Source organism: Melanerpes formicivorus, unplaced genomic scaffold (genome assembly GCF_026170545.1).
Source record: "Melanerpes formicivorus ecotype bairdi unplaced genomic scaffold, bMelFor1.0.p_v2 SCAF_11, whole genome shotgun sequence".
Lineage (NCBI taxonomy): Eukaryota > Metazoa > Chordata > Aves > Piciformes > Picidae > Melanerpes > Melanerpes formicivorus.
The window spans coordinates 7765502-7781546 of record NW_027142363.1 but is presented as its reverse complement, the minus strand read 5'-3'; the positions used below and the strand labels follow the sequence as shown (position 1 = coordinate 7781546).

At 36.4% G+C, this 16045-nt stretch overlaps 1 protein-coding gene across 2 annotated transcripts in view; it reads right to left on the bottom strand.

Moving 5' to 3' along the window:
* NCAM2 (neural cell adhesion molecule 2) overlaps positions 1-16045 on the bottom strand; it is a 224800-nt gene that overhangs the window by 78689 nt on the left and 130066 nt on the right. For both annotated transcript variants that reach the window (XM_068144456.1, XM_068144457.1), the window contains exon 9: positions 1898-2048. In XM_068144456.1, the coding sequence (XP_068000557.1) occupies positions 1898-2048 (151 nt within the window). The remainder of the gene's footprint in view (positions 1-1897; positions 2049-16045) is intronic.

The window sequence follows — 16045 nt, the reverse complement described above, 5'->3', positions numbered from 1 at the left end:
TGTTACTCAAAGAACATCTCTACTGGAAAATACATATTTGCTTTAAACCTCATTACTAGTTATAGTTTTTTAGACTGAAAACTCTAGTTTTAGAAATGTCCTAATTTTATTCTGGACCAAATAAAAATCTTGCATTATTCATTAAAAATAAATACTACAACATGTGGTAATTTTGATGAGAGAAGTATTTCTATGCTCTTCTACAAGCTGTTTCCTCAGAAGATTTCTGAACTGTAGAAAGCTTTATTTTGTGTCAAGAAGCATGTACACCAAGGCATACATTTAGACTTCAAATAATACAGAATTTCATTTTCTTATACAGCATATTTGATTGTTCCCAAACATATTCAGAATTGCCTACCATGCCATAATGAGAATATGCAACTTTTAAATTCTTAGCATCTTCCATCCAGAGAGGCGTCTCAGACCATAATACTGTATCCTATCAACCCAGAGCTTTTGTTATGCCCTTTAAGCATGAATTCTGTGCTGGCAGTAAGTTCTTAAATTCCAATTGGCCACTTTTCATAAAATGTGGTACATCATACCTCTCTCTTCTGAACAGAAAGGTACAAATGTTTAATTTCAAAACATAATGCATGCATAACCTTAATCAAGTAAGATATTTCATATCACTGGGTACAGTAGGACAAGACTTTGCAGAAATGTTATCCAAAGTTCACTGGCCTTGCATTGTTACCTAGGTTTTTTCTTTGCATTCATAGAAATGAAAATGATTATCAGTGTGCCAGTGCCATCATTATAGAAACAATTGTAGTAAATTAATATGTTTCCAAAAGAATAATAAGATTTTGCTAAGTTTTAATTCCCCTCTTATTTTTATGTATGAAAGAGGAGCTATGTCAAAGTCATTAATAAATACTTAGGTCTGCTACACTGGCAAATCTCCCCATTCCTAACATCCAATTGCAACTCTGACAATTTCTCATTTTATTTTTACACTCATTTACTGCATCATAATGCATTGCTTGCCTTCCAGTAAGCTAGGACAACCATCTGAATACTGAACTCACTTTCAGAACTCCTCAGGAAATCAGCTAGCAGTCTCAAATGGTAACTTATCCTCCTTTGCCACAGATCTTATTCTAATTTCTATCTTCCCATTGGAAAGATTTTTCTCCATTCAGAGTCTCAATCTTAAACAAGCTCAGTTAAGCAACATTGTAGATGCAAAACAAATATATATCGGAAATCTCTAGCAAAAACAGAGTAACAATGAAATATAAAAGAAATATTCTTTGCTTTGGAGAACAATTTGAAGAGATGTTTTTCCAAGGAATTTATGTATATTCCATGTCTATATCCTCTGATTTTCTTCAAAAGCAACAGCTTCCTCTCTAAGCCAAACTAATCTCATTTTTTTCCTGGATATTACAGAGTTCTGGATCTCTAAAAGAGATTGTCACAAACTTGTAAGCTCCAAGAGGGCTTTTAACAGGAGTTAGAGAGTTGTTGAGGGATTAGTAAATCAGAGGACTATGAAAAAGACAGAAGATTTTGTTGAATCTTCCAAAGTTAAGCTCAAGACTAAGCTGTTGCTCAAATCAGTTTCATCTTTCCCCACTGCATACTTTTGACTCACAAGCATTCTCCACTAGCCCAAAGATTTAAAGTTAATTGCAGGTTAATACCACTGGAATATGATCAGATTAAATCCTGTCCTGTTTAAATCAATGACAAAGGCATGCCAACTTCAGAAAATACACAATATTCAGTACCAAGGCCTACAGAAGGATATGCTTATTAAAATTAGGCAAGTTTAAACATGAATTAGCAGTAAAAATTGACCTTCCATTGAGAACGTTGGGGTTTGGGGTTTGTTTGTTTGTTTGTTTTTAAACAAATTCAAAAGAGAAAACAAAATATCAGAACTTACATTCAATATCAAGGTACATGCTCTTTTGGTGCCCACCAATTCTACTTGCAGCTTCACAGTCATATCTCCCTGAATCTGACAACTTCACATCTTTAATATGCAGCGACGATTTTCCATGCTGCCCTTTGACTTCTATACGGCCATCTGGGCTCTGTTTACATTGATTCAGGAAAAAGAAAGGTTTTACATACATAGATATGTGTGTGTGTATTTATGTATGCTTTATATATTAAACATCATTGATAAGTATGCCTGAAAGCATATCTTCAACTATGGTGAAGTTATTACTGATAGGTAAGCAACTTCTACATTTTTCAAATAATTTATTAAATAAAAAGAAAGGGGGGGAAAATAAAGAACCAAAAAGAACAAGGGGGAAAATCTGTTTCTGTGCCTTGTAATCAGTGGAATAAGTACATGTTTAAAAGATCATTGTCAAGGTAAACCACAGGATATACTAACTTACGATGGGAATGTTGAACTAAACACTCATTCATCTTATTATGATGCCTCAGTTAATGAAAATGCACACATGTATGACCACAGTATCTTAGAATTATCTTTTTTCTCATTAAAAATGTAACTATGGAACAGAACAATCTTCCTGAGCAATGGTCAACACAGAAATCTAGTCATAGATTTATTTTCACTATTCACGTTTTCTTGTCAGACGTTCCCAACTGATACAAATTTCCTCCACAAATGCAGATGGAATTTATGGATGTGACTTCCATAATAGGCATGGAAAAAGGCAAGGGACATAAATGAATGCTGGCTTCTGAGTTTTACAGAAGATAAATTTTGTATTTAGCCATTTCTTAAAAAGCTTATCCATACCATCCTCTCCTCAAAAGCTATTTGGATTTCAAGACTATAAAAATATCAGAGAACACTTAGAAAAAAACACCAACACCAACCAAACAAAAATACCAACAAGCCAAAAACTTGTCTGTTTGACACTTTAGCCTTCTTGGAGTAGTATACCTGATAAAAAAGTATTGGTATTTACCTACCTTCGTTATTGAGGAAGGTGGAAAAGGGAGGGAAAACCAGTAACTATTTAATTATATCACATTTAAACTTGAAACATACTTTAGTGTTCAATCCTATAAATACATACGCTTAAGTTTTCTCTTCTTACACTAAATACTCACCAAGGGGCAGTGGATATTTAAGTGAGCTTTTAACTCTGTACAACTGTTTCTTCACTGAATACAGGAAAAATGCACACAACTTAGGTCTTAAAATATATGACATAAAGCTGTCATATACAGCATTCTGTATATAATAGTTTCTGTGAAAAGAAAAGTATTCCAATCCCACATCTGAATTTAGGAACACTGAGTTTTGCTCTCTGTGAAAACCTCTCAGCAGAGATACATACAATAAAGGTACAAAATTCTAATGCAAAAGCAAACCAAAACCCCTCTGGGTTGGTAAAAATTAGTAACTAAGGCCACTTAGCTACCTCTCAAGTAATTTCTAATGCTGATAATTATATCTTCAATATACCTTGATAAAAAGAAAAAGCTCTGAAGATACTTGTAAGCATGATGCATTACCTACTAACATTCTTTGATGGGAAATCATGGGAATATTATAATCCAATTTACTTAGAGTAATTCTAATTTCTTATTTAAAATAAATTTTAATTTCTGATAGACAAAGCACTTGTACTCATAAACTACTTAACAGATATCATATAGTTATATAAATATATACACCAAAACCCTTTGCATGACATAATTCATAACAGCATTATTTACTTCTGGATTAGTTGCTTCTTTTTTAAAGCAAACCATCTGTAGTACAATGGTAAATCTATATTATCCATGCCTAAAATGTACACATGCCTCAGCAGTTTTATTTCTGATTTTACCTTGATTAAAAATAGTGCCCCAAGAAGCCACATTTGCAACTGTAAGAAGACATACGCTGAAACAACCTGTGACTATGAATCACAGACACAGTAGTAAATACTGTAGTAGTGATTCATCAAGAGCTGGCCTCCTAAAGCACTAAGGTAGCTCTATGCAATCACAAGTAGTAGTAAACAGGTATTTGAGAAAAATGTTGCCTTTGTCCTTCCTTATCATGTGTTATAAACATACAAGGAGGAACCAAATCCCTTTTTAGTACCTTCTCCTTGCACAATGCAAAGTGCCTCTGTGTGAAATTACATTGACCTATAGCTGTAAAGAAACATTCACAGTTGTCTCACCATGATTTTCTGACTTAGCTCAGATTCACTCAGCTTAATTTTCTCTTTCCAGTAACAGGTTATTAGAAGCACATATGGAAAAGAGGAAAAAAAACCCAAATAAATTAAACATATCTATTCCAAATGGTAATGTTTCATTGTCTGAAAAGCAAACATGATTCCTATAAAAAGAGTTAAATAAATTATGTTCCTCACTAAACTCACTAGAAGTATTTATATAGAAGCATAAAATTTGCAGTGCTGTATCTTCTGATCACAAAGGAAAACTGTATCAGTTCAATACCGATCTCAAATACTATAATTCACTATAAAATTCACTATATATGCCACTCTTACTAATTCCACACATTTCAAACCACAGGTATGAGTTCTAACTCATGTCTAAAACCCCAAAAAAGGTAATTAAAAGAAGGAAAAAAAATAATCCTTAAGATCAAATACCTCTTATAGTAACTCCTTCTTTTTAGTTTATCTAACTATTTTCTAATACACCTGGAAAAAAAATATTGGTCTGTACACAAAATAATTCCATATTCTCATGAATGTGAAAAAAACACATTTATTCAAATGTGACAGATGTAATACAACTCAGATTTATAGGTTGGGGAAAAGAAAACAACAACCTAATAAATACTCTGAATGATAGGAGATGTTTGCATAACCATATCATCTATTCTCAGCATCAAATGTATGGCAGGAAGCATTTTGAGAGGGATCTATTAGGTTAAGCAAAGTCTGCTAACCAGAGCCAAAACACATAGGCAAAAAAAAATTGGCCCAAAATGATCATAAAGGTATATATTTAATGAAGCAAATTTCAACTTTTTCAAGAAATGGCCTAAAAATGTTTGCAACAGTCTCTCTGAATTTGCTTATAAAATGGTGTAAAATGTATGATGTTTCCTGCTGCGTTGCTCTGTATCATTGTACTGTGGCTCCTTCATGAACAGTTAAAGAAGTCTTGCTCTCTAGTCCTGTTGTGCAGATGGATTAGTGTACAATTCCTTTTTTTCTGTTTCCCTTTCTCCTGCAAATGGGGTGCAATAACTGATTAAAAATACACTGTTTGGCTGTCATTCCTGAATACAGAAATAGCTCACAGGAAACCAAGAATGCAAAAACAAACCAAGAAAATTCCATTAATAAATGAATGTTAAAAATAAAGAAAAGAAAGTGTTCTGAAGCAGATGCCTGTGTGTGGAGATGATTCCCAGAATATTTTGAGTTAATGGATGCCAATGAAAAATGCCAGATACTATGATGAATTTTCACAAGGACTTAAGAATTACTATTGTGCTTGGAATATATTGTGTAACTCAGTTAATAGAGATCTGGGAAAATGAGTCAAGAACATACTGTGTTAACAGACACAAAGAACAATAACAGCGCTGTCACGCTGAAGCACAGCTAGGAACAAACATTAGGAACACAGCTGAGACACAGAAGTTTTCTTTTTTGGAACAAAATTGCATAATGCAATGTTAGCCCAGAGTAAAAATGAAAAAGATGCAAGTTATATTCTCCTGTTCTTGTAAACTGGAATGTACCAACAATGCTGAATTCTATGTGTATACTATCCATAACATCAGTCATCTTAGTTTCATAGTTTCATTCAGGGTTGGAAGGGACCACAAGGATCATCTAGTTCCAACCCCCCTGCCATGGGCAGGGACACTCCACACTACATCAGGCTGGCCAGAGCCTCATCCAGCCTGCTCTTAAACACCCCCAGGGACGGGGCCTCGACCACCTCCCTGGACAACACATTCCAGGGTTTCACCACTCTCATGGTGAAGAACCTCCTCCTCACATCTAGCCTGAATCTCCCCACCTCCAGCTTCATTCCATTCCCCCTAGTCCTATCACTACTTATCTTATTTATCTTATTTAGCTTTGGGCAGCAAGTACACAGTCTCAAACAAGAGCAGCACTAATCTTTGGATCTATACCCACCAGACCTTTATAGCCCTTGGTAAAACCTCTCTGAAGCTTATTACCCTCCTGCACTAAGTATGGGGAGCATACATTAGCACCACGTGTGGCACTGTAATACAACAAAAGAGAAAGAGACAGCAGACATGGAATACAAAGTACACTGCACCAGCCTAGTAGTCCTCAGCAGAACTCCTCATTTAGGAAAAAAAAAGTATGGGAGCCGCTACTGGTGACAAATCAAAATCCCAGTATAATCTCTATGAATTAATAATGCCATTGTCTCTCAGGTCTGTCTGAAATAATAATGGACACCTACTAAATGGGAATTATTATGGTGTTTTCTGCTAGGCTAAGTACATGTGTTTTTATTTCTTAGTATTAATAGAGTATAAAGAAATTAAACACAAAACCTAAACAATCAGAACAGCCTCTGTGAATCAATACTCATGATTTCTTTTCACCTGGATCACACATATCAGTGTGAAACATAAATAATCAGTGAAGTCTGAAAAACATATGCATTCAACACAGTTTCATAGAGGTATATAGATTTCTTTACAAAGATCACTAAGCAAGTATGTTAACAGTTGTTTACACTTGATGTTGGAAGAGTAATTTCAATAAGCAGAGCATTTTATGTTCTGAAAATGGTAAAGAGAGACAAAGTCTTCAGAAGTTATCATTTTACAGCATTTTGGAAATAATAAAATAATAAGAGATCAAAATATTTATCATCATTAATGATAATCACAAAATTTAATAGAATTAGTAAATAAATATGGGGTTTGGGGAAGTTTGGGGGTAGGTTTTCCCCCCCACCCCATAACTTCATCACCAGCATCACTTGAGAATAATTCTACAGATGACATAAGGTTAAATACAAACATTTTACTCTGGTAAAATCCTTGTCATGCTATATATGTTATTCTACTACCTGATGTTTTCTGTCTTGCTTCCCAAACTTCTCACATGACTTGAAGTTCCACACATGAATATTTCCAAAGTCCTGACTGGCTGATGGTGACCTGATTGGTTGATGTACAGCTCCAAATCCATGTTCCAGTGCTCTCAAGGAAGTACTAGAATGACAGTAACTGCATTTCAGGGGTTCCACGTGCAAAAAGATTATGGATGTGATAAGAACATCCACAAAGGAAAAAAGAACAGTTTCTGGGACAGAGTAGTCTATTCAAGTACCATGGAGTATTCAATCTGTGCAATTCCCTTGCCACTGCAGTTAAAAACCAAAAAAAAACCCCAAAAAATCAAACCCCCAAGTGTTTGGAAGGGGGAAATTAGATGATACTGATGCTTAGAAATCCTCATTCCTTTTTCGTGTGTAGAAAGTTGCACTTGGGGAGAGGTGGATGGTGTGATTAGTGCCTGAGTTTTATTTATCAATCAGTTTTCCAGCTCTCACCGAGGAACTGTAGCACCAAATGAGATGAAGTTGTATGGCTGCCAAAATGAGCATTTTGAGTTGGCTGAAAGCAGGAGTGGGAAGTGAGAACAGATGCAGAAATTTGTGACTCGTCTGTAGGTGGCAATATTATTTGGTTGGTTACAGCAGCTGTGACTTCATCTTGATTATCTTCCCATTTACAGAGTTTACCGTTTGGCTGATTCCTTCATCCCTTGAAGTCCAGGTTAAAGACTGTAAGCAAAAAATCCTTGCATTTTAAATCTAGACAAGAAGAAATAGCTTTGTTCCTCTTGTAATGTTTAAAGCTTATTTGTGATCAAGGTGTTGTTACTGACCATAGTTAGACCGCTGGAGGTCAGTTTTGCTTGTCACAAGTTTACCAAACGTCTTCTGACACCTTGTGTTCTTTAGGACTATTTTTGATACGCATTGCATGTGTTAACAACAGAAAAGATGAAGAAACAGTGGCTTAGAATTGAGAATGTTGTTTCTTTTGTAAACCATGGTGCAACATACTTAAGAACATTTACTCTGAGAACATATAACTTGAGTTAAAACTGTAGGACTTTCTGAAGTTCCTCCAAAGCAGCTGCTGCAGACGTACATGGCAGAAGATCCTCATATTGCTCGGGCAGAGCAGGAAATAAGGGGATAAGGGGGTGGGTGGTAAAAAACCCAAAACACTGAATCTGTTTGAATTTTATGCCTAGCTCTTCATTCTTCACATCAAATTGACAAAAAAATGCCAACTTATTATGTTATCTTGGTCAAGTTCCAAGTATGCATCACTAAATTTTCAAGGGGAACACAAATAATAACAGAATCATCTTGGGAATTTCATGAATAGTAATTGTTTTTTAGGAAGCTTTCTGATTTCAGGTTGTGCTGATATTCACGAAAGGCAAACTTCAGATCACATGCTTCAGGCTGACGTTTCTTATACATGAGATTTTATCAGATCATAATTGCTCATGAAACTGTTCCTTGAAGCACCATGAAAGAACTTCAGCAACCTGACATGGTGATACTACATCAAGATAAAATTCCAGAAATCGGTAAAATGTAAGTGACCAGCAATTCCTAGTCTGAAAATCTACCTTTGATGATGAGAAAGGGCTGTTAGTCACAACAGCCAGCATCGTGTAGAAGCTGATGGAAGCTCCCTTCTGGATTATGGATGGTATATTCAGTATATTTCCCATTCTCTTCAGGTAAATGTATTCTATCCATGCACCTGTTGGAGACAGCAGAAAATTCCAGAGTATTGCTACGTGCATATGCCTTAATGTCCAGTGAATCAGAATAATGCTACAGCAGTGTCTTGGGCTTCAGTGATTTTTATAGGAGACTTTGTGATTCTTTTAGAACTGCAGCTCATTAAATATTTATGTCAGCATGCTGCCAATTCCTGAATTTGTTAGGAATCTGGTTTTCCACAAGAAAGAAATTATTGAAGAACCTATTGTTTGTAGATCTACAGTGTAACACCAGGGAAGTGACAAAAAAATTAATCTTGAAGGAAAAAAAAAAGCATCGTTGTTTTGATTCTCTGTCCATCTGCAGACATAGCAGTTACTTTTAAAGAACTCAGATTGGAAACAGTAGAGAGTTATATGCAGGTCATTAACAGCATGTCTAATCTCAGGAACAACGTATTCTTGAATGCTTCATAAAACTTTTAGCAATTATGATGTGATATTTGATTGATTTATGCTGGCATTTCTTTCAAACTGAAGTTGTTAAGTAATGAGATGACACAGGATGTCCAATACAACAAAACTACTCACTAAGACATGAAACAGAGAACTGAACTTTTCTCCTTGATTGGCTTTTACTCACAAAAGAGTACAAAAGAAACATAATAAAGGGAGGAAAATATGCTGATCAGCCATTCAAGATTACTTCTGCTGAAGATGCAAATCTCAAGGAAGCAATGGTTAATGATTACTGGCAGAATTATTAGCATCATATGAAAAAGCTTGCAGAGAAAAACAAGCATCAATGTTGGCACAACAGTAACCACTAATGAGTGTTTGTAACAGAAATATTACAACTGTAATGTACTTTGCAATTAGGAATTGTGTTTCACTCATACTGGTTTCAACAGTTTTAGTCCTACAAATTTTGATGATCTCAATCTGCTCCAACACTGATTTGAATCCATTAACATAGGTGGCTTGGACTGAGAATAGTAAAATTCTCAAGCACAAGGCCATGAAGCACGATGTTCTTATCCAACACACAACTCAGATAAAACAGCCACTAAACCCAATGATTTACTGTGCAGTTACATCATACTTCAGGCGATCAAATTTTATTGTAACAATACTTTGGAGAAATAAAAATGAGACACAGGTGACTGTCCCCCAGATTTTTAAATCTTTAAAATGTTTGTGAAGCATTTGCAACTTCAGTGCAAATTGGAGTAACAAGGTCTTGAAAAGGATGAGTAAGGGGTAATTCTGACATAAATACACAGTTCTAAAAGTATATCTATTCTGGGATCTAGGACTGCTCAGACACAAAATACTAACAGATTTCCCAGACTTTATTCCTCAGTGATTACTCAATCTCTGTGCATCTGAACAAGAATAATCACTATTAAATGTGTAAAGCATCAGTAGCAACAAGTATGAATATTCTGACTGGAAGCCTCAACCTCATCCTGTCTCTATGTCAGCTCAAACCTAAAGTAAAAATTACTTCAGCTGTAGAAATAACTAGTACAGAGAAACTGTATCACTGTACTACACCAAGCTTCCCACTGTGAGTTACAGAACTGTGAAAGAACAAGGAAATATCAAATGCTAGGATTCCAGCTTTCCTTCAGGACAAGGATAAGGCTGAGGTACTCAATGACTTTTTTTGCCTGCATCTTCACTCACAAGGGCTCTAAGCACACCGCTCAAATTACAGCAGGTAAAAATCCAGAACTGGGAAAATGGAAAACTGCCTACTGTAAGTGAAGGTCAGGTTTGAGACAACCTAAACAATTTGAATGTGCACAAGTTCATGGACACCAGTCTGTAAAGTGTGGCTGCATCATGAGATGCAGGATCTCTACTGCATCAGACAAGTAACAGCTATTTGAAAGTTATTAAACTGTTAGTAGATAGAACAACCGATACTTAGAAAGAAGGTCATGAAATGATCTTTCGTGTAGTGGAAGGAATGAATGAATATTCAAGTCCAACCTATGCTGGTAGTGTAGGAAATATTGGTCCATAAAGAGTTCCTAATAAGTTCAGTCTTAATTAGTGTAACAGGTGAACAGATGACTAAATGGAAAAAGCTAACATTGGAAGGGGAAAAACGCTATTTCCAAGCCTGCATGGCTCTATTTTATTAAGTAATTGCTGCACTATAGCCCACAGAAATGGGAGGCAACTTTTTAAGTTTGAAATATAAATTAGATAGAAATAAGATTATCCATTTACAGAATGGATTAAAAAAAAATGTATTTCATTTAAAGCATAACTTGAAACAATTGATTAAATTAGTGAAGTTCCTAAAATAAAAAACAACCCTTCTTGCCACAGGTCGTTTAAGCTCTGGATACAGAAGACATATTGAATTTTACATGTTATTCGCTTTTTGTCATCTTTAAAGAACCAAGAACTTTGTTTACTTCACTCTATCCCAGTGGAAAATGATCTTAAAGTTTTACTGAAAGGAAAAATTTGCATAAATGAGATAATTCTGAGCTAGTGGAATATTAATGCTGTCTTTGACATTACATGAATAGATATAAGGATCATAAAATGTGGGTATGCAGAGCCACTCACTTCTACTTTGGGTAACAGCATTAAATTTCTCTTGTAGAAGAAGAACAAATATGAACTGCCCTCTGGCCATGTGGCTGAGGCTCAGTACCTGAAATGAATTTTTAACCTCAGTTTTGGCTTCATTTATGTATCACTGCAGATACTGTTACCTAAAGAAGCATGTGGAATTCAGATGAGTGACTGAGCTACTTAAAGACACTGAAATATCCATATCTGGCTAGCAGCTTTACTACTGTAATTCTTCATCAGCTGGCCCAGGGAAGACACTCTTTATTTCTAACTGCATTCAATCTTACCTCTCCAAAAGAAGGACATTGAGACTCTTGAATGTGTCCAGAGAAGGGCAACGAGGCTGGGGAGAGGCCTCGAGCACAAGCCCAATGAGGAGAGGCTGAGGGAGCTGGGATTGTTTAGCCTGGAGGAGGCTCAGGGGAGACTTACTGCTGTCTACAACTACCTGAAGGGAGGTTGCAGCCAGGTGTGAGTTGGTATCTTCTCCCAGGCAATCAGCACCAGAACAAGAGGACACAGTCTCAAACTGCGCCAGCGGAAGTTTAGGCTGGAGGTGAGGAGAAAGTTCTTTACAGAGAGAGTTGTTAGCCATTGGAATGGGCTGCCAAGGGAGGTGGTGGAGTTGCCATCCCTGGAGGTGTTCAAGTGGGGATTAGACATGGCAATTGGTGCCACGGTTTATTAGTCATGAGGCCTTGGATGACAGCTTGGACTTGATGATCTTTGAGGTCTTTTCCAACCCTATTGATTCTATGATCCTATGATGAAAATCAATCTTCTTACTAGAATATTGCCACCTTCCAAAACTGCACACTTTACTTTTAGCTCCTTCTAGTTAACTGAAGATTTCTCCCATTTCTGTATCAGTGTAGTCGAGCAAGCCATAGAGGAGATGAAGGAGCCCCAAAACATATGGATCAAATGACTGGCGAGAGTATAGAATGGAGTGCTCCTATGTGCTCCATGTTTTGTGTATGCCACAGTGTATAAATTTGTGTATTCTCAACAGCACTAATTATGTAGTATTTAAGACAACCCTCCTGCTTTCTACACAGTCTCAATTTGTTTGCTTTCTAATAATCACCATATTCTTGCTCTTCTGTTTCATCGTCTGACTGTGTGAAACCCAACATAATTCTTTTGGGGTTACAAACAAAAATAAAAATAAAATAAAGAAACCACAAAAAAGCCAACACAAAACTTTGACGCCTAATTGAACTGTTTGCAGAGTGTCTCAACTGGATAATCAAACACTATTTCAGCTAGCTACAAAAAACTGTTCTAGCCTAGGAATGTGCTAATATTATGACAGCAAAAATATTCTGTCATATTATAAGCAGAAGCTGTCACATGGCATGTAGGTGAAACAGATTGTAACGATATTATTAGGTTTTTTTTTCAGTAAGGCAAGGAGACTTCTCCCTTACATTTTCCCAACTATTCAAAGCAGAAAAGTTCCTGAGATTAAGTTAAGAAGACCAGGATTTCCCTAGCTCAGAAAAAGAAAGAAATCTTTCTAATATTGTTTAAATTGTTACATGTTCCTACTGGTGAGGTATCTGTTCCACAACTGAATATTTTGAACCAGTAAATAGGTCTTATTAATAATTTCCATGTGGTTTTTATTACTAAATTATTAATATTTTTATTAATCACTCCACAGATTAAATATTAATAATAACCATACACTCATAACAAATCTGCTGCCCAGGGAGGAGGTGGAGTCACCATCACTGGATGTGTTTAAGAAGACACTGGATGGGGTGCTTGGTGCCATGTTTAGTTGATTAGATGGTGTTGGATGATAAGTTGGACTTGATGATCTCAAAGGTCTTTTCCAACCTGGTCTGGTCCTGTTCTGTTCTGTTCTATTCTATTCTATTCTATTCTATTCTATTCTATTCTATTCTATTCTATTCTATTCTATTCTATTCTATTCTATCCTATTCTCTCATCTGAAGCCCCATCTGTTATTGTCACTGTTATTTGAGGAATCTAATAAGATTCAATAATGGCAAATGCACAGTCCTGCAAGTAGAGAGGAATAAACCCATGATTCAGTACAGGTTAGAGGTGCATCTGCTGGAAAGCAGCCCTGCAGAGAAGGACCTGACAGTCCTGATGGATAACAAGTTAAAACAGGAGCCAGCACTGTGCTCTTGTGGCCAAGAAGGTAAGCTTCTCCTAGGGTGAATTAGGAAGAGCACAGTCAGCAGATCAAAGGAAGTTTTCTTTCCCCTCTGCTCTGCACTAGTGAGGCCACATCTGGAGTACTGTGTCCGGTTCTGGGATCTGCAGCTCAAGAGAGACAAAGGAATACTGGAGAGAGCCCAGCAGTGGGCTACAAAGATGTTGAGGGAACTGGAGTATCTTTTTTGCAAGGAGAGCCTAAGAGAGCATGGAGAAGACTGAGAGAGGACCTTCTCAAGGCTTATAAATATCTAAGGAGTAAGTGCCAAGAGGATGGGGCCAATCTTTACTTAGTGGTGACAGGCTGCCCAGAAAGGCTGTGAAGCCTCCTTCTCTGGAGATATTCAAAACCTACCTGAATGTGTCCCTGTTCAACCTGCTCTAGGTGAAACTGCTTTAGCAGAGGAGTTGGACTAGATAATCTCCAGAGGTCCCTTCCAACCTCAACCATTTTTTGATTCTGTGTGATTCCAAAACAAGTCTTGAAATGGTAATTACAAATAGCATCAGTCAACTTTCATATTTCTGCTAGAATTAGATTCTAGGATATTCTACCCTCATAGTTCTGCAATGCACACAGAAATCAATTACAGTTTTGTATCAGAGTATCAGGGCATGCTCTCCTTCAGGGATATGTGTAGATATGTATGTGCATGTCCAAATCCATTTTAAAAGTGATTACAACAAATTCAATCCAATCACTATCCTTCCTTCTGTTCTACAAAAACAAACTCTACTCCTGCCTCCTCTTTTTGCTGGGAAAAGGGCCAGGCCTGCTAGATACACAGAGGCAAGTAGGAACATGTCATTTTTAATCACAGCTGAAAGGAGCACAGCCAGGTTGGCAAATGAGTGAAAGGACAGGCAATGCTGTGGTGTCAGGAACAAGAAATACAGTTGCAGAGTGCATGCACTAAGCAGAGAATTTTGGTTTGACTGTGCAACGGCAGCTAAAGGTCTTGGACTAAACCTTCCTATCCACTTTCAAATCTTTAAGGGTGAGCCAAATGCCTTCAGTCATACATGAGAATTCATTTACTCAGGCTTATTCACTGTCATGTTTTTATGGCTTATAAAAGGTCATAAAAGCATTACAGAGGTCACCTAATGTTACCGCCTGGAAAACTTTCCATTTAAACTTCCAAGAGAGTTCACAGGAACGGGAAGGATCCTTCTATTTCAAATCCTCAATGAAAGAGGGACCACACACTGTGCCTGAGATTGTTCCAAAGTCTAACTGATAAAAAGGAGAAAGGAAAAGGCTTCTCTGTTTCTGAACTCACTTGGCTTCAACTTTCAAACACACACTTCTGATATACTGAAAATCTTTTATCAAAGCTCTACTTTCCTAACAGATAATTATAGACCCTCTTACTCATTAACATTATCCTGCTTAAGCCCAGCAGGGTTACTTCTGTGATCTATGACTTTGGTACGTATTTTCCATTCTCTTGGACATAATAATTTAAAGACTCAGAAAAGCCTATGTCTAGGTCATAAGATCTATCTATCATTTGAGAGAAAACGCTTGGAATCCATGCAGGCTAAGAATGATCTCGCATTCAATCTTACCCACATGAGTATACTTGCATTTGAGGAACTATACACTGAAAGTCAAAGAAGTATAATTAAAAATTAAGAACACTTTCTGTGGATTTTGATCAAGTTAATATTATTGTTAGAGCAGTCCTTCCACTTTTTATAGAAAAAAACCCATCACTATAATGGATTATGTTGAATTATCTGAAGATATGACGGATATAGTGCAGTCTATATCAAAACATGCTTAAAGCTGGTAAAAAGTTCCAAAGATTAATTCACTGAATGCTTGATAATTTTTATGTTTATGCAAGTATGTCTGGTGACTGGACATTACTTGAAAGGTTGTTACATATAAGCAATAAAAAAATCAACTTAGAACTATGTAACAAACTCCTTCCTTGTCTCCTGATTTCTTCAGTTCACCTTTTCTGTGTCTTTCTCTGTGCAAAACGTTCAATGACTATTCAGTAATTTAATCACTGCCAGTCTTGTTCCCTATTCACCTAATTTGGTATGAAAGCAAAAGCCAAGGCTTTGGCATCCTAGAGCTGGTGAACTACAGAGCAAATGAAGCAGCGTATTTTATAGCTCAAGAACATAGACAACATTTCAAAACATTTATTCAACATTCTGCAAAAAACTTGCCCGTGAGCAAAATACATAGAGTTATTTCATTGGCAAGAACAAAAGAGCACTGTATAACTGCATTTACACTCATGCTTTTTATCTTCCACGCACACAGTATGTCAGCACACTAGTAGAAAGTGAATATAGGTTTTAATTTGGTTGTAAATATTGTTCAGCTGAGTCACAGTTCAGAGAATGCTACAGGAACAGGTCTAGACAGTTTAACCACCTGTAGATTGAATTAAGAGTGCAATACTGTCCTATAGAAGCAATAATAATAAATTTCATTTTTCAACTGCACCAACATTTAAAACTTGTTTCTGTGACTGGCTCTCACTTTAATATTTGGATATAATAAGGTTACTTTAGGAACATTCCAAACAAGTGAAAGATTCTACGCTTGTAGCCTTTGA